Genomic DNA, 20,583 nt, shown 5'->3' on the forward strand with positions numbered 1-20,583 from the left:
AGATCTGAAATTTGCATGTGCTTTCTGAGGCATAGCTTTTCATTTGTAGCTATACAAACACTTAGCTTAGAACATGGGTTTTATACTCACCCTTGCACTCTGGCCAGCAATAAGCTGGTCATCTTCAGTTTGAACACTTGTTCGGCTGCGAACGTCATAATCTTCCTGCTCAAAGTCTGAATCATCCTCTAGCTCTTCAGGGGTCTAGAAAGAGAAAGGGAGAGAAAGCATGAGAGGGGATGACAAGCTTATAAAGGATACAAAGTCCTATGTACAGTGAGTTCTTATTTCATCAACTACCTGCCCAGGAAATGCTGTTTCTCTTTTCTTCTAAATTAACTCATCTGCCCATATAGTCAAGAGCTGAAATTGAATTGGCTTAAAAATTAAGTTGTTTCAACTTTAGTTTCCTTTACAAATGGCATATATCATTATCTTGATGCAACTTTTTAAAACTCTGTTAACATGATGAATGCAGTTCCAGGAACAAACATCCTTTGGAAACATTAGCAACCGGAATGTAGTATTTCAAAACAATACTATTTAATTTATAAATGGACACTACTACCATTATATTACTGGAATCTCAGCATAAACTTCAAAAGAAAAAGTAAATACATGGGAAAAGGTAACTCACATCCTGGAAGAAAAAGTTATCAAAGTGAATAAGAGATTTCCTCTTGAAATAAAATGTAAATTATGTCAACCGTTTTTGAAATGAATGTAAAATTCATAATCTGCTCTGACTTGTTGGTGCCAACAATTCTTTTCAGATCCAGGCCTTTGGAATTTGCTTCACCCCCTATACTGAAACTATGTTATCTCCATTGCTGGTGCTATGTAAACAATGTGAGGGTATCTGAGCTTACTGACCAAACCTAGTTACATATGGCTTGTTTTCAGGTTCTTTAAAATGTTGGAGGGAGAGAGGGAGAGAGGAAAAAGATAAATGATGGATCTGTTTATTTGGTATTTTCACCTTCTAGCACAGGATAGGAAGAAAAAAATCTTCCTTAAATATATAGGAGATCATTGTGGTTTTAAACCCGCAGGCAGCTAAGCACTACACAGCTGTTTGCTCACACCTCCCCTCACAACTACAGCGAGATGGGGGAGAGAATTGGAAAAAAAAAAAAAAGAGGGTAAAAACTCATGGGTTGAGATGAAGACAGCTTAATAGGAGAGAAAAGGAAGGGAGGATAATAATAATAATAATGAACACAGAATATACAAAGTAAATGATGCACAATGCAATTGCTCATGACCTACTGGCCAGCCACCCTATATTTATAGTTTCACATGATGCCACATGGTATGGGATATTCCTTTGGCCAATCTGGGTCAGTTCTCTTGGTTCTGTCCCCTCCCAGCTTCTTGTGCACCCCCAGCCTCCTCGCTGCCAGGGCAGCAAAAGGAGCTGAAAAATCCTTGGCTCTGTGTAAACACTGCACAGTAATACCTAAAACACTGGTGTGTTATCAGCATTATTCTCATCCTAAATCCAAAACACAGCACCATGCCAGCTACTAGCAAGAAAATTATTCCAGTCAAAACCAGAACAGAAAGAAAGAGAGAAGCAGCCTACCTTAAAACAATATTTAGTATTATATTTGATATAGATGGTCCAAGAACAGAAATAGCCTCGGAATGGAAGACTATATTCCATTTCGCACTTTAATAGCATCTAGTACAACAGTCTGTCCACAAGTAACTTCTGTAGGTACAATAAATGATAGTAGTAATAGAAAAAGAAGATCACAGTAACAACAGAGAGATCCTCACTCTGCCGGGTACCCACATGCCTCAGTGTTAACCGGAGGGGCTACCGTCATAGAAGAAATCATTCATGCTGGCATTTCTTGCTTGGAGGCACTGTCAAGTTTCCTAGCAGAGGTGCTAATCATTGCCAGTTGTCATTACAGCTCTGTCTTGAAGATGCTCAGTCACTAGGAACTGGTCCAAACCCTCTAACATAATGTTGAGAAGTCTTCTGGAGATATTTATATTACAGCCTGGTTTCCAACATGAAGTGCACATCACTGTTTGTAACAGAAAATCATCTGCTTTGCTAGCTACATGGTGAAGTGCACATGATGGGGAGAAAAAAAAAAAAAAAAAAAAAAGCCATCTTCGTTTGGCTTAAAGAGTATGAATTAAATATGTGTTTTGAGCACTGAAGGAAGAAATAACCAAGTATGACAGTATGGTAATAAAACTCAGGCAGCATCTCTGACAAGATGCATGTACAATTAGCACATCTAACAGGTTAGACAGGAGATGAAGTCTAGGTGAAAAAAAATTGTCTTCTCTCTTCTGCCATACAAAGGAAATGCAAGATTGGTACCCATCATTGTACTACTGTCCAGTGGTCTTGCTGTCCAAACATCTTTAATCACTTTATTCTCTCTGCTCAGCTGCCTGAAGGCAGGATATGACTTTAAATTCTGTCGTAAGCAAACCAGCTACTAACAGAAGCACAAAACTCCCTAAGCAAGACAGAGTACTTCCTGTCATAGGGCTCAGATTTTCATCTGCCCAGCCTTTACAGCAAAGAGTAGGAACAGGCAGGAAAGTTTCAGCCCCTTCTTCACAAACCATCTGACTCTCCCATCTTCTAAGTCCATTCAACCACTTGGACTGGTCATTGTAAATCCAGCACACTTCTCCAGGTATACTCTTCTTTGTTTCTTCTGCCTGCACACGTTTGTGGACACAAGACTATAAAAGGTAATAAGTAGCCCTTTCACAGCTTCTTGCAGTCAGAGCTGAAGCAGGGTAAGGGCTGTGATAGTCTAAGCTGGAGAGATCAGCCAGGTGTAATATTCAAAACATTACATCCCTACATTGTAACATGTAAGCACAGGCTCTAAAAGAGCCAAAACATTCTTTAACTTCTGTGTTTCAGTGATTCATTCTTAAACATTCAGAAAAATGCATTGCTGTTTCTTACTGCCTGGCATTCATAATCTTAACATTTGTGGTCTTTAAAAGAAAGAAATTTAATGAGTATAGATTTTGAACTTGGAGAAAAGGCAGTACAGTGAACTCTTATCTCTAGGCTGCCATTTCAAACATGCTTCATGTTTTTCACTGTTTCACGGCTGCCTTGTTCTATCTGATCCTTTGGAGATGCAGCCTATATAGTAAGGTCTCCAGTTTGTTTAGAGACAAAGGAGAAAAAAAAGAAAAATTATATATAGAGGTAACTGGAATTATGCTTTTTATCTCCTTAGCAGAGACTTCTAAATATATCATAAGAACTCTAATTTTTGTGTACAACTAATCCAACCATGGTATTTAAAACCTAGTTTCCAAGACAACAAAGTCTGAAACTTAATTTATCTGAGTTGGAAGATAGAAGGACAGATTCAGTCCTTCAGAAATCTGAATCTATGGTCATACAAAATAAGGAAACTTGGATTTCAGCTTAGAGACAGCATCTAAACACTCTGATGAACATCTTTGGAAGAGGGAGCTAGAATCATTTTCAAAACTAATAGATTTTAAAAACTCACTGATATTAATGGACAAAAAATGTCCATTTTCATAATTTTCAGACTTAACTGTTGTATAGCACAGGCCATAAGACTTACAATGATTATTTTTCTTTCAAATGAAGTGTCTCTACTACATGCAGAGTATATTCTTCACTGCATTTATCTAATTCTGATGAATTCTCCCAGTGGAGAAACTTGCACAGTTCAAGATAAATTACCTGGTAATTATATTATTTTACTTTTAAAATGCATGCTTTACTTCTACTATGAATTTGATAAAATTCAGCTTTCAGTCATTGCGTTTTTAACTTTTTATTTTTAATATTTCTCTGGCTGCTAGACTGAAGAACTTGCTGTGAACAAAATATCTTCCATCACTATAATTTTCTAACCTCTGTAACTCCATTATGAAAATGTAAATTTTGCATGTGTTATATGTAAAATGGTAGAGATATGTAGAGTTACAAATGTTGTTTGTTTAATATTTCACCAATTCAGAAAGACTCACTACACTATAGTTCCCTACGTGCTTAAATTTTTTAAGATGCAATTATAAGAAATTCAGCTCTGTAAACGCCAAGTGAAGCCAACATTGTAATGAGAAGAAAGAGAGATATTTCCCTATCTTCTACCACTAAAATACCTTCTACTTCTAAAAGCTAAGAGAAAAAAGCCTGTCCGATATGCTTTTATATTCAACTCCGTGCTCTTCTAGGCATTTGTTTCTGTACAAAGGCAGTTGCAGCCTGAGTGACTCAGGTACTGCAAGCACCAACTGAGCAGTAAAGACAAAGAACCCCTCACACAGTAGGTCTTCAGCTGTTTAATTATTTACAGTAAAAACTAATACTTCGAATTCAACCTGAAAAGCTCTCAGTATAGACAATGGACCCTGCTTTAGTGCCCTTCAGAGACAGGCTGTTTAAAAAGATGATGTGATTCTGCACCAAATCGCATTTTCCAGAGGGGCTGAGATGTAGTAACACCTTGGATTTTATTCCAGTGGCCATACTATGGGTGACCAAGCTAATCCTATATTAAGAAGTATGGATTTATTACCTCCAAACAGTTGGTGCTGAGGACCCCACATTTGCACTACCCTAATTTGATTTTTATTCAGTGTAGGTGTGCTTTGCAGCCATGGAATGAAATACCCGTAATGTTATGAGTACATTTAACATGTTCCTAGAGCATATCTTTTAGGATCACCCAGAAGGATGAAGTTCATACGTTCTAAAACTTCTGAATAATGTGAATAATGTGTTGCAGTTGCAACTAACCTGCTATTGGCGAGGTTGCCAATAGCAAAGGCCATGTGTGAAAATAGACTGGCCTCGTGGACACATAAGAATGAAAAAAAATGCCAGTGTGATTGTTTCTAACTGTACAGCAGGTTTCCATCTAATTACTGAAGGAATTTTACAAGTAGTTACAAAAAAAAAACAAAGTGCAATTTGATCCCTATGCAGTAATTTAAAAGATGTTGGAACTAAGTTAATATTTCCTATCTTATTTTTAGGTTCTATAATTATACTCATAAATTTATTTACACTACTTCTGTTGTGAAATAGATTTTTTCTTCTGTATAGATCATAATAATAGACCTCAACGCAAAATGAGTCTCCTTTCTCTTTCAATCAATAAAACCTCCCCTTTCAAAGGAAAAAGAGAAGAGAGATTTCCCCTCTTTCTTTTAGCTTACTAAATATAATAATACCAACAAAAAGTAATTTTAAAAGTGGCTTTACGGAATAAGAGAATCATCTAAGATAAATGCAATCTTTCATGGCATACACATCACATGAACAATTACTGTCTTAAAATAATTGTGTCAGAAGCTCTAAAAGGTTTGCAAGTTGTTTTTTTTTGTTCTTTTTTTTTTGTTTGTTTGTTTTAAATAATTCTTCAATAAGTTTTACAGCCTGAATTAAAGGTGTGTGTGAGAATTAAGAAATTATTAGATAAAAATATTATAAAGACTGTCTTTTATAGCTTAATGTCTACCCTCTCATTGTATATTCCAATTCAACATTAGATATCTGGATGGGAATGCTACGAAGAGTCTCAAACTGAATGTAATACTGTTTTTAATAGAAAATAAGGTTCTGACTCAGCAAACTCCACTTTATGTAAATTTATAGATGTAAATTTTCCCAGTTAACTCATAAGGATAATGAATCCATTTATGTGGTTTAGTTCTCTGCCTGGGTTAGGAGCACTACATTTAGCTCCATAAATAAGTTAATTGTCTGAATGCAAAAAATACATCTTCCTAATCTGGATAAGCAGAATTAATTAGCCCATATCACACATGGAGTGGAAAGTGGTAGTGATATAACTGCAAAAGTAACCTGGATGTTTCTAAGGAGACCGGGAAGCCTGAATGCTGATCAGCTTTCCAAGCTAGTGCTTAACATAACAGTAAGATGGCACTGAAATAAGTGAATTTAAAATGGTGATTTCTGCTTAGCCAAACATCTAATTCAGTATGGAAAACCTCATAGCAACCTCAGTGGGACAGGTCTGATTTCCCACTTTCACCAAGGAAGGGGGTCCTGGAAGCCAAAACTCTGGCCAGCGGACAGTAGAAAATGGGTCTGCAGAAGAATCCAGCTCACGACTGCATCTTATGAAGCAGTTTAAATGTCTGATTGGATTAAAAGACTGATGTGTACTTAGAAGTGGCTCTTGTCCTAAGGAAAGTTTAGAAACAACTGTTACAGACTAAGGAACCGGATGGTTAAAGGAAAAACAAAGATCTTTTACTATGCAGATATTCTATTTCCATCCTGATCTGGAAAATACCCCAAATGTCTCACAACAGTGTATGTTTGCCCCTGTCATCCACCATGCCTATAATTCAAGATAACCTGAGATTAGTACTGGGTATGGGAATGGGATTTGTTTTGCAGTTATAAAATTAAATCCGTCAAAAGCTTTTTGTGTAAATGTTAATATATAGTGACAGGTGACTTAAATGAAGCTATATTTTGGAGTGCTCTAATTGCCTGAAGTCTTTCGTCAGTACCATACTAAAACCTGAAGTATATGCTGTTTGCTCAAAGAGATGAGTTGTTGCTTTAGCACTATCAGTTGCTTCACAAGAGGCAGTTTTCTCTGTGATTTTCACAATAACTTCATTTGTACGTTGCTTTCATCAGGACAGATTCAAGGAAATTTGGGTTTCATATAAAAATCTAAACTGGGATGTCCAAACCATATACATCCAATATCTATCAATCTATACTATCTATATATTTTTTTGAAATCTTTGATTATGGACTACATTGAAAAGCAAGACACACACATCTACAATTATTATGCCGTTTTGCTTTTTTTTTTTTTTTAACAATGCTTAAGCAAATTGAATCAACTGGTTAGTCAACACTGAAATGACACATTCTTTAGTTCAGTAAACATTCAAAACCATCCTTGCAGATGCTCACTGGAGCAGCAAGATTATTTATTCATTTAGATTTTAACCAGACTTACCTCATATCGTAGGCAGCACACATACATTAAGAAAACAAAAACATTCTACACAAACTTTGAAAATCTTGGCAAAATAATGGTATTACTACGAAAAGAGTTCTACAGTTTTCATCTACAGGCAGCTGTGATAAAATCATCTCTTAGGTGATTAACAAAATAACTTTTGTTCGTCCCCTAAAATACCATCATCTCTTTGCTTAAAAATACTTTTCCGATGCACATACTTTTATTTTACTCTTGTTTCAGTGTCAAGCTTTTCTGGCTTATTATGAAACAGGGTTGAGTCCAAGCAGCTTTTATATTCCTCTCATCCACTGTGATACTTTCCTTTAAGTTCCAACTTTTATTTCCCGGGTGCCTTACATACCCTTATCATCAGAACAGCTTTCCTGATGTCACGAACTCCATCATAAACCAAGCGGGAGGCATCTATGAACTCATTCTCTTCAAATGGCTGTGGGACATTCGCACTCAACGCTTCAATGGCAACCTCAACTTGTTCAGCAAAACGTGGCATAACTAGATTAAACAAAATGAAAGGCAGCAAGATTAGACACCTCCTTCTGTGAACATTCTCCCCCTGCCCTTGGGCATAAATACTTTCCAGTAGGCATGGTACATCTTGTTGTCACAACTTCAAGACATAGGAAGGCTCACAGAGTGGGTTTGCACTGACTCTATATGTACAGAGCCCTGGCACATTTTCTGATAGCAAGAAAGCAGCCATCTTCACATACCTGCCTCCAAGTGCATGATGAAGGATGTAAAACTTCCTTTTAAAAGACAGCAAGTTATCTGAGCTATCAGGAAAATATTTTTTAAACCTTTAAATTCTTTTAAACCTTTAAACTTAGAATGAACACCGTACAGTATTTATACCAGATGATCAAAGCAAAATGTAGCCAATACACCTACCAATTTAGACTGGCTAGCTGTATTGTATAATAGAAATTGCATAAGGGACAAAACACTTTTAGCATGAAAAAGCTAGCAAATTACTTTTCTGATAATCTGTAAAATGACATTTGGTTTCTTCATTATCTCTTGTATATATTGCAAAAAGTAGCCACAGATTTAAGGTAATGGTATTATATGGTTTGGTGCTTTACGAATGTGTATCTTAAAGCAATTATTTATCTTATATAAATACTTTAAATGCTTTCCTTGAAGTAACTATAATACCAGAGGCTTTTCTTCAAATTTTATATAGGATTCTTTTGTACATATAATCATGGGCATTAGGCAGAAAGAGAAACATTTCCCATATCAGTCCTGTAACAGCTTAAACACAAATCCTACCACAGGAACATAGACATCAAGTCTCGCTAATTATAATGCACTTAAGTTATACTTGGGCATTCCAATGGTTCTACATTAATATTTCAGGGCTGGAATCAGGACCTGGATTCAGAATCCTTTAAGGTTAATTTTTACAAATGTCAAAGAATGTGAGTCAAGCTTAAGGTTTATAGATAGCTATCTTTTCCTCATATTCACATCATTTTTTGCTATTTGCCTTCTTTGAGCATATAGGTGTCCAATTCATGTATCAATTGGATTATTTTTTGCCACTATAATTGAAAGAATGGGAAAAGATTTCTAACTCAATCACCTTTGCTGTTGTTGTTATATTGTCTGTCTTTACCATATTTTCCGTATACCCTATTTTAATAAACTTTTTGGTAGCCTGATGCTGAATGATATGAAGGCAGAATTTCTAGTGTTATTTTTATCAGCAGCAGTGACAATCTTTCCTAGAAAGTAAACTTTCACTGTGTCAGGAAACCACATTTTCTTCTTGAATGAATGTCCTTAAATTTATTTTACTCATATTGAAAACATTATGTTTTGTGCATCTCACTTAACATCTGTTTTAAAGTAAAAACAGAATAAATAAATAAATAAATAACACAGTATGATTCAAGACTCTTTCATGCAGATAATGTTCAGTAAGTGGAGTAAGTGTTTGGGATGTATAGGGGAAAATAGGGAAAAGTGATAGTGACAATAGACTTCAAAAATTAAACATTAACAGAACATTGCTAAGCTGAGGAGAAATATTTTAAGTAGAAAGGGAGTCTGAGGAAACTCAAAGTTCTGAACTGAGTATTAAGAAGTGCATATTTAAAATTATCTTAATTTATGGAACACTCAAAAGTGTAGTAACAGACAAATGTGATTGTATAAAGAAGTCCAACCTGAAAATCAAAAAGAAATAATTAAAAATATAATGAAAACAAGTAAATGTTAAGAATAAAATAAATTATTTAGGGTCATAGGAATAAAACAAGCAAACATAGAGGTACAAAAATGGCAGCAAAAGAAAAGGCAAAGAGACATAGTATTTAGGGTCCTTAAATTTCTGTCTAGAATTTCCTAAAAAGCAGACATGATCAGGTATTTAACCCAACTAACAGTAAGTGCTACAGACCTGAATTAGGAAAAGGTAGTTTATCTACATAAACATTTATATTTATCAAAGTACCTTAAAGTAAACAGAGCATAGTCAAATTTACCCTGCAGTTCTTAAGAAAATAATCAAAGCAATTTCTGAATCTTCTCTGAGAACTCAAGAATAACAGCAACAGTGAATATTCTGGGGATTAAGAAAAAGAAGCATCTATTTTTAGAAAGGTAAAGAAGGAAGGAAGAATTATAGGATATTCAGCCTAATTTCAGTACCCAGAAAGAAATGAAACATGTTGTAAAGCAGTAATGTTTAATTATCTTGTAATTAATGAGCAGATGTTGGACAGGCAACAGATTTGTCACAAATAGGTTGCATCAAAACATTACAAAATCTTTATTTTTTTGACAGGGCAGCTCAATAGCGGGTAGGGAGAAGCAGTAGATATGATACAGCTTGACTTTGGTAAGATTTTTGACATGCTCACACAAGACACTCTTAGAAACAAAACAAGGGAAATATAAATTAAATTACCACATGGTGGACATGGAACTCATGAGAAAAAGAATCTCCAAGAACTCAAAGAACAATTATCTGTGATATGCTGTCAAACCAGGAAGATATGTCAAGTGCATTCTTGCAACACGTCTAACAGTGTGATGTGATTGTAAAAGAAAATGGCAAATGTCAATCTGTAATTATTACAGTTTGTAAAGAAGAGGCTTGAGAAGAGATATTGTGAAGTCATGATCTATGTCAGTATGGCTCCAGTTGGAGTACTACATCCATTTTTTCTTAGAACCCATCTTCAAGATTTTTCTACAGTTTGTACAAGAAAGATGAGAAGATGTTTTTAAGAAAATCATTTTTGTTGCATCCAGACTTATATTTCTATGTTTATGTAACATAATTTATTCCAAATAATACAGGATGCTCCTATACTCTTTATCTGAAAGCTATTTCTGAATCACAGAATCACAGAATGGTTGAGGTTGGAAGGGACCTCCAGAGATCATCTAGTCCAACCCCGCTGCTCAAGCACAGTCACCTAGAGCATGTTACACAGGATTGCATCCAGATGGGCTCTGAATATCTCCAAAGAAGGAGACTCCACAACTTCTCTGAGCTCTCTTTTCAAGTGCTCTGTCACCCAAACCGTAAAGATGTTCTTCCTCATATGGTGATGAAACTTCCTGTTGTTCAGTTTATACCTATTACTTCTTGTCCTATCACTGTCCACCACTGAGACAAGTTTGGCCCCATCCACTTTACATTGTCCTCTCAGGTATTTGTAGAGGTTGACAAGATCCCCTCTCAATCTCATATTTTCTGGGCTAAACAGGCCCAGCTCGCTTAGTCTTTCCTCATAAGTCAGATGCTCCAATCCCTTAACTATCTTTGTGGCTCTACGCTAGATCCTCTCTAGTTCTATGTCCCTCTTGTACTGGGAAGCCCAGAACTGCACACAATACTCCAGGTGCGGCCTCACCAGGGCAGAGTAGAGGGGGAGGATCACTTCCCTTGACCTGCTGTCCACACTCCTCCTGATGCCAGCTAGGATACCGTTAACCATCTTGGCCACAAGGGCACATTGCTGGCTCATGGTTAACTTGTTATCCACCAAAACCCCCAGGTCCCCCTCCGCAGAGCTGCTCTCTAGCAGGTCAGCCCCCAACCTGTACTGGTGCCTGGGGTTGTTCCTCCTCAGGTGAAGGACCCTGCACTTGTCCTTGTTCAACCTCATGAGGTTCCTCACTGCCCAACTCTCCAGCCTATCCAGGTCCCTCTGAATGGCCACACAGGCCTCTGGTGCGTCAATTTCCACAAACTGCTGAAGAAAATAATTCATTAATTAACAGAAAAGAAGATAAGATAAAAATGATTATTTTTTGTTCACCATTGTAACTGATGTCTGTGCTTGCTATATATATTGTAATTTATACTTAGCATTACAACATTTTATTTGGGCTACGCTTATTTTCCTTTTTTTTTTTTCTTTTACTTGACCTATGAATATGAAAGCACACATGGAAAAAGCATGACAAGATACATTCTCTATCTGTTGTGCTAGACTTGTCAAAAGCAGACCCTCTAAAATCATAGCCTTAGGCACAGAAATCTTCAGGGAAAATGTGGAAGTGAAATATTTTAAGTCATTATTTACTTGCTAAATCAGAACTCTTTCCAGTATCATGGAAATAGGCTCTCAAATATTTAATAGGCAGCTATAGTGTCGTTGTTCAGCACCACATCCAGAAAAATATCCTATAGGAAGAAACACTCCTTACCAGAAATAAACATTTAATTTCTGAAAGACATTTTAAACTCATATATTACTTTACTAGTACAATGCTATTGGACTTATTACTACACTTCTATTGAAATGGATACGCAAGAGGAATGAATAGGGATGGGTCAAAGCAGAACCCAGTTGTCAAAGGTAATAGGATCTTCCATTTTTTCCCACATTCTCTCTCTACAAGATTTTATTCCCTCTTAGCTAACTGTCAAAGTCCTTCAGCTCAGTCACTGAAGCCGTACACCTATAAAGTCTTGGGCTGAAGCTCTACAGAACATTGTTCTCACTATGCCACTGAAAAATGCAGAAATGACTCCATTGATTATTTCACGAAGCAGCAATAGTAGATTTGTAAACATCAGGTCCTGGGAGAGGAGATGGAGAATTACTGTTTGTTCATTTTGGTGACCACATACTCATTCTTGACCACATGTATTATTACTACGGTGACTGCTGACTGCCTGTGAAAGATTCTTTCAACAATTTTGACCTTGAAGATCTGGCAAGTTTAGTCCTTAATTTATATTATTACCTGTGAACATTATCTGCCTTTTAAAAATGGAAATAGCTATTAAACTACATTATGAACCATTTCCTTGCCAATCATATTTTTACATCAGCGCTTACTTCTGATTAGATAAGCATGAAAAAACGTCTTAAACTAATAAGATACTATTTCTTAAAGTTTCTCTAAATTGTCATTTGATGCAGTAAAGTTTTTGGAAATAGAGTTAAGATCCGTGTTATTCTCCAGCAAAGGTTATTGGTCCACATTTGAGGAGACCCATGACAGCGATGAGGAGACCCATGACGGGAATACCTAACTCACTTCTACCCAAAAAACCTCCAGTCTTTTTTATCTGTCATTTACTGGACAAAGAGGGATATTGTTAGGCTGACAGTAGAGGAGCTACAAGCAGCATTCAGACTGACACCAAATCTGGAGTTGTTGCTTGTAAATGCATCACACAGGTGATGGTTCATTTATTATGTTGAGAGACATTGGCTATCAATTTTAAATTCAGAAGTAAATCAATACTTTGGGGGAAAAATTAAATACTAGTTTCTTAGTTTGAGCTGTGGTCTTGACAACAGTTATACATACACTAAGACTGAAAAATGTGATCCATTAACATCTCTTGGTCTAACTACATGAATTAAATCAGGCACCTGCATAAATGTTGACAGAATCAGGTCCCAAGTTAATAGCAACATTTCTAATTTACTGACGGCCTTATCATTCTAACAAAATTTTTAAAGCTTTTCTGTACGTGAGTTTTCAATGGCACTGAATGTAAGATCATTGCCAACAAAATCTAGGTTCAACTGCTGCTGGGTTGCTAGGTTGAACACCGACCCCTGGGGAACAGCACCAGTGATCAGTCACCAGCTGGATTTCAGTCTGTTCACCACCACTCTCTGGGCCCAGCCGTCCAGCCAGTTTTCAACCTAGCAAAGTGTGTACCTGTCCAAGCCATGGGCTGCCAGCTTTTCCAGGAGAGTACCGTGGGAGACCATGTCAAAGGCTTTGCTGAAGTCTAGGTAGACTACGTAAACAGCCTTTCCCTCATCCACCAGGCAGGCTACCTAGTCATAGGAGATGAGGTTGGTTAATTAATTTCATTAATTTTTCCTTAGCCTTATCTTGAACTTCTTCCACTTCTGGAAGATGCTTAAGTTGTGGAGGTCAAAACTGAAACAACTACTTGGGGCATTAAGTGAATATCCTCCTTAACATACAGGCTAATGTCTTAAACAATGATTTGAGTGATACTGTACACATGAAAGGTATCTGTGCCCAGCTGTCCACATTGATGAAACTTTTTTTTCTGAGAGGATGAATTAGCTCAGAGTCTTCCTGTCAGTGCAGATAATGTAGTTTAAATTGTTCCTTTTACCTAGAGAAATTAAATAAAATTATCTTTTATTGTCATCTTTCTGATACAGAAACTCCCCTACTCTCACCTGAGAAACCAGCTTTTTCCTTTTGGCAAATTTTGCTTCTGTCTATTCACTTGTTAAACAATATATTATACAAAATCAACCACAGTCCTGACCCCTGAAGCATTACAGGATTTATTTTTTTGCCTGCTGAGAAATGGTCATTTATGCTTTGCTTCTGCCTTGTAAACCAGTTCTTAATCCATCAAAGACCTTAACATACACTCCATGGTTACCTATTTTCCAAACAGCTGTGTGTGAACAACTTTATGAAAAGCCTTTAAAAATCCAAATCAGTCACATTATATTCTCCTTTCGTATCATACTCAATTTTTAAACTCTAAAAGTGCAGAGAAAAAGACACAATATTGAAAGTTTTAGACACCGTGGTGATTTAATAATCTCTTATGTGTCTCATTTAATTGTTTTATAATATATCCTGCATGATTTCTCACTGTATTTCTCCACATATTGAAGATGGACTCTCTGGTTAAAAATACTTTGAATCAAACCAAGCACTTCCTTGAAGTATGAATGTAATGTTGGGTATTCACTGGTCCTTTTGTAAAATACATTTTCTTAAATAATGCATTAAATCTTTTTTTGTTGGTGATACCTTGATCTCTGGATTTCAGTTGAGCAAAATTTTAAGGAAAATGCTGCAGTGCTTTGCAGAATAAAAGCCATAATTTCGTAAGAGTCCTTGGATAAATGATCTCGTTGTCAGGATGATGGCATCCATAAGTTATACTATAACCACCTGAAACTCACATAAAACATGAGTTTAACATCATTCTTTTTAAAATAGTCTCCATTTTAGAATTTTTAGCTCTCTCTCAGAGTCAATTTTCTTTTCTTTTTTTTTTTTTTTTTATTTTTTTGGATTACAGCTATGCTTAAATTCATCTTCTTGCTTCTACATTTTGTTTCATTTCATATCACTGCTGAAAAATCAATATTTACCACGTTTTAGTATTAGCTTTGCTAACATCATTGAGCTGCTTTTGCCTAGTGATAAATATCTTTAAAGTTTGTTCTACTCACACTGATAAAATTCTCACAGGCTTATTGCTGAATTGCCAGGAGAGCTGATTTTAAACTTCTAAATTTTAGTCCATTCTGATAAAGACAAAATAAAGAATTTGAGTTAAAATAGAAGTTGGAGAGTGACCTACTTTAAAAAGACCTGACAGTTAGCAGGTTACTAGGATATTTCTAAAACATGCTAAAAGATGAAAATCACATTTCTGCTCTGAATCAGATGGTAGATGATTTCAAAATTTCCACTGTCATTCACAGGAGCTTTTAACCCAAATACTAAATACTGTATAACCCAAATACTGCATCGTCCCACGTGCTTTTCAAATATCCCAATGCAAACTGAATAAAACAAAAACAAAAACATATTGGAAAGTTTTCCACATCCCTTTCCAGACAGTTCTGGCTCCACTTGTTTGGAAACTCATGCTTCTTCCCTTCAGTTGTTACATCCTCTCAAGCAATTGCTGAGTAGACCTTGATCTCTTCTGTATTAAAGGCAATGGAATACTTTTGGTAAGCTTTGGTCACTGCTGGGACAGGATGCTCAACAGTATGAAAGATCTTAATATTTAAGCAGAAATCATGTTTTGTCTTCTTTTACTCCCTTCTGCTGCTTTTTGCCTTTTTCCTTCCTTTCACCTGCCCTTTCTCTTTCCTTTTCCTTTCCATCCTCCTCTCCTTCATACTTTCTTCAACCATATGTAGCAGAATTACATTTTATGTATTTTCCTGAATTCTTTAACTTCACATTTATCTACAAATGCTAAATAAATGCTGATGGTAAATAGCAAGGAAAAATTCAACAGGAGCCATCAGCACATCCCTGCCTGCTAATCCTTGGGCTGTGTCTGATCCTGGTTTCCCTCACTGGGTCTAATCCTGACCTCCAGCTGTAGGCTGACATCGCAGCCTGGCCCCAGCCCATCCCTGTCCCCACAGTGATGTCCAGAGCTGGGGCTGCTCCAGGAAACCACTGGCCCTTGCTCTTTAGGAAACCAAGCTAAAGATGTTAGGAAAACTTCACTGTGCCCCAAACAAAATAAAAACAAAGAAACAAACAAAAATGAAACCCTGAAGCATCTGTTTACTCCTGCAGACAATTAACATCCACTGAAATCTGTGTTTTGTCTTTGTTCCAAGCAAGCCCTGTCGACTCAGTGGTTTTATAGTTTTCATCTTGGATTTATAAGAATGTCAGCAAATGAAAGTCAAGCTTTTATTTTGTTTTTAAAGGAAAATAGAAGTACCCAATTTAAAAAAGACATTAACCAATACCTCACTATGTAATACTACTCTCAGAGACAATAATCTAGCCTCTAACAAGTAGCTGGCTATAAAGTCAGTGGGTTACTGAAGCACAGCCAAGAAAGCACTGAAACACTGGGAAAAAACAGCAATATATTTTAAAGGAGGTGTAGGCTGTAAATTAAAACAACAGACAAATAAAACCTCAAGGTGAAACCAGTTATTAAAGAAAGATTTGCATGGTTGCATTTTATCAAAACCTATTAACATCACTTACATAAAGATGAACTTTCTTTCCCCAAAAAACATTAGCAACGTGTTTCTCTTTCAAAAAAGTGTGTTTGTATTTCTTTACTATCTGTGGATCAAACCCACTACTCACTTAACTATGAAACCCCTTGAAAGGGAGGTTTACAAATTAAGAGAAGTGTTCCTTTCCTGAACCGATAGTTAAAAGTAAATAATAATTATAAAAGAAATATGTTGTGCTTATTTCCCTTCCATTGTCATTTGACTAAATTTTCTCCAACTTTCCAAAGCACTTCATTTAAAAATAAATAAAGGTTCAATTAAAAATAAAGAGGAAAAAAAAGGGTAAGATGTTTATAATTGTGTTTCTTACCGAGATTTCGGTGTGTGGAGCATGACTAAATAAATCACTCATCATTTGTGACTGTTTGATATAATCTGCACTGGATCTCAAACTAATGACTAGAATAAATATATAAATATAAGTATGCATTCATGGATACCCAGCTGTACAGATGCATGTTGTGGTGGTTTTACCGTGCTAGGCAGCTGAACACCAAAACCACTCTCTCGCTCCCCCTCCTCAGATGAGGAGGGGAAGAAGTAAAGGAAAGAACAACTCACGGGTTGATAAAGATAATTTAATTAAAGAGAAAAAAATTATTAAGGAATTATTATTAATTAAACAATTCAACTAAAGGGAAAAAAGGGAAAGGGGAAGAGGGAGGGGGAAAGAGAATAACAAAACAAAACAGGTAAAGGCTATGTGGAAGTGCAGAGGAAAGAAATTACTCTCTGCTTCCCACAAATGAGCGATGCTTGACCACGTCCTTGAAGCAGGGCCTCAACGCACGTAGCCGGTGTTCGGGAGGAGGACAGACGTTTTCGCAACGAGAGCCCACCCCTCCCCTCTTCTTCCTTTTTCCACCTTTTATTGCTGAGTGTAACCCCATATGGTATGGAATATCCCTTTGGTTGGGTTAGGTCAGCTGCCCTGCTGATGTTTCTTTCTCACTTTTTGCCCACCCCCTAGGAGGGTCAGAGAGAGCCCTGATGCTGTGCCAGCACTGCTCAGCAGCAGACACAACACCGGTGTGATACCACTGCTGTTCTAGCTCCAAGTGCAGAGCGCAGCACTGTATGGGCTGCTGCAGGGAAAGGTAACATCCCAGCCAGACCCAGTACACATGTGTAGACTGAAACCAGTTTGGGGAGAGGACAGTAATATAAATGGGACAGGCACAGCATGGCATAGGATGGTCTAAATACCATTTTCAGCACTTTATCCTAGGGTCAAAAAACGAGTTAATAAAGTTTACCTTTTTAAATTATCAGTCACAAAGAAACGGTAATTAATCCCTTTGTAAAAGGTCTAAAAAGCTGCAGATAGAAATAGCACTTTGTTGTGTAGTGTAGATTGGCTTTTTCTCTTTTTGATTTACTTACATTTTACTAAGTTTACTTACACAAGTTTACTTACATTTTACTAAGTACAAATAAGTAATAACTTTGACTTTGAGGAACAGTTACTCAGTTTTGCACATTGAGTCTGGCATTAATAAATTGATGTTCTCAAGCTGCACTTAGTTCAGAGCTTCTAAAACTTAGTTTTAATTTAAATTATATCAAACAAAGTTAAATACAGAATGTAAGCGTTCCCTTTGCCTATTCTTGGTTTATTTAATTATGATGTAACTGACAACTACTCCTTTGAAAGAATAATAGTAAAAGTTTTTCCATAAGATTAGGTCAGAAATATTAGCTGAATAAAAAGTCTGAAAAGATGTATTTTTTTTTACTTTATAAATAAATGTTGTTGTTAAAGACGAGATTTTGAAGAATTCTTCCTATCAAAAGGAGAGGTTACCAGAGTGCAACAAAATATTTTACTGTAACAAACTGAACAGATTACTTTCTTTCAGTTACCTCATAATACCAGTTCATAAACTTTCACAGCTAAGTTAAATTTCCTGTACTCATTTCATTGATTTCTCATTGATTACATGAAAAATAGGGGGACTAATAACAACTGTTTTCTGATTCCCTTTTGCTTCTTCCACATGAAAAACCTCTGAGACTCTTAAATAGCATAATTAAACTTTGAGGGAGAAAAGAGGCAAGCTTTATTGCATTATCTTCAAGCTGTACAGAATAAAAAAATAAAAAATGACCCTCTAAGTTCAGCCAGAAGTGATGTGAACATGATTGTTGCATAGGAAATAGCTGTGTAAAGACAAATGGCGCATGTACCACAGGCTGGAGATTACAGTTCTGATTTCCAGACTCTTCCTAGAAATGTCTCTGAAGCTCACAGCAGAGTCTATGAAAGTTCATTTCTACAAGTGTTGAATCGCTGGTGTGAACCTACAGTGAGTGTGTTCAAGGCAAAGCTTTCTGGTCATAGGTACAATTGCAAGAATCCATGTTTCAGATGTAATGTACAATATATCACAAAGAAAGGCCAGAAAAAGAAAGAATACGTGATTCTGGTTGTTGCAATTTACCTGTGGAAATAGGGCTTGGGGTTAGTCCTTGAGCTAAAAGACAATTAGGTGGGCACAACAATAATACCACAAGAAATCTGTCTTCAACACTGATGATGGGCTTCAGGACCCTGGGTGCCCTGTGCTGGAGGACCTCGATGGTGGGAATAACAAACTCCCAACCGGCCCTGAACGTGTGTGGGATTTGCTGCTCCACCTGGATCCATACAAATCCATGGGTCCGGATGGGATTCATCCCAGGGTGCTTAAAGAGCTGGCTGACATCATTGTGGGATCTCTCTCAATTATTTTTCAACAATCTTGGGAATCTGGAGACGTCCTGGTAGACTGGAAGCTGGCAAATGTTGTGCCAATTTTCAAGACGGGTAAGAAAGAAGACCCTGGCAACTAGAGGCCTGTCAGTCTCACGTCAGTGCCTGGTAAAATTATGGAGAAGATGATTCTAGAGGCTACTGAAGTGCACCTGGGGGATAAAGCAGTCATTGGTCCCAGCCAACATGGGTTCGTGAGGGGTAGGTCCTGCCTAACAAATTTGATTTCCTTTTACGATAAGATCACCCGTCTAGTCGACCAAGGGAAACCAGCTGATGTGATCTTTTTGGACTTCAGCAAGGCTTTTGACACGGTTTCCCATAGTATCCTACTGGACAAAATGTCCATCATACAGCTTAACAAAAACATCATGCGATGGGTGAGCAATTGGCTGACGGGCAGGGCTCAAAGGGTTGTGGTAAATGGGACTACATCAGGCTGGCAGAAGGTCTCTAGTGGGGTCCCTCAAGGCTCTATCTTAGGGCCAGTCCTCTTCAATGTCTTTATAAACGACCTGGATGTAGGACTAGAAGGTGTTTTGAGCAAATTTGCTGACGACACCAAACTTGGAGGAGCTGCAGACTCAGACGAGGGTGGAAAGCCTTGCAGAGAGATCTGGACAGGTTGGAGAACTGGGTGATCACCAACCACATGAAGTTTAACAAAAGCAAGTGCTGGGTCCTGCACCTGGGACGAGGCAACCCTGGCCAAACATACAGACTGGGCGATGAGACGCTGGAATGCAGCCCTGCAGAGAGGGGTCTGGAGGTCATGGTTGACAGCAAATTGAATATGAGCCAGCAGTGTGCCCTGGCAGCCAAGAAGGCCAACTGTATCCTGGGGTGCCTCAAGCACGGCATCGTTAGTAGGGCAACTGAAGTGATCGTCTCGCTCTACTCTGTGCTGGTGCGCCCTCACCTTGAGTACTGTGTGCAGTTCTGGGCACCACAGTACAAAAAGGACATTCAACTGTTGGAGAATGTCCAGAGGAGGGTGATGAAGATGGTGAAGGGCCTGGAGGGGATGACGTATGAAGAGCGGCTGAGGTCACTGGGCCTGTTCAGCCTAGAGAAGAGGAGGCTGAGAGGGGACCTCATCGCGGTCTACAACTTCCTCACAAGGGGGAGTGGAGAGACGGGTGACCTATTCTCCATAAACACCAGTGACAGGACCCGCGGGAACGGGGTGAACCTGAGGCAGGGGAAGTTCAGACTAGATATCAGGAGGAGATTTTTCACCGAGAGTGTGGTTGCGCACTTGAACAGGCTCCCCAGTGAAGTAGTCACTGCACGAAGCCTGTCTGAATTTAAGAAACTGTGCACTAAGTCACATGGTCTAAACTTTTGGGTAGACCTGTGCAGTGCCAGGATTTGGACTTGATGATCCTTATGGGTCCCTTCCAGCTCGGAATATTCTATGATTCTATAAAAATATTAAATCATTCTTTTATCTCATTTTGCTGACTTCTGTTCTACGTGCTAACACAGAGGCTGCCAGTTTTTGCTTTTAGTTTTTGCTTTTTTATCTCACAGGGAGGTGTTTGTTTTGTGTGACATTACATTTGCCATATCTTGAACTGGTGCATTCTCACTTTGT

The 20,583-nt window shown here is 37.6% G+C and overlaps 1 protein-coding gene across 8 annotated transcripts in view; it reads right to left on the reverse strand.

Moving 5' to 3' along the window:
- CTNNA2 (catenin alpha 2) overlaps positions 1-20,583 on the reverse strand; it is a 483,606-nt gene that overhangs the window by 43,158 nt on the left and 419,865 nt on the right. For all 8 annotated transcript variants that reach the window (XM_035325436.1, XM_035325437.1, XM_035325439.1 and 5 more), the window contains 2 exons: positions 7,357-7,508; positions 91-204 (listed from right to left, as the gene is read on the reverse strand). In XM_035325436.1, the coding sequence (XP_035181327.1) occupies positions 91-204; positions 7,357-7,508 (266 nt within the window). The remainder of the gene's footprint in view (positions 1-90; positions 205-7,356; positions 7,509-20,583) is intronic.

This window comes from Oxyura jamaicensis, chromosome 4 (assembly GCF_011077185.1).
Source record: "Oxyura jamaicensis isolate SHBP4307 breed ruddy duck chromosome 4, BPBGC_Ojam_1.0, whole genome shotgun sequence".
NCBI lineage: Eukaryota > Metazoa > Chordata > Aves > Anseriformes > Anatidae > Oxyura > Oxyura jamaicensis.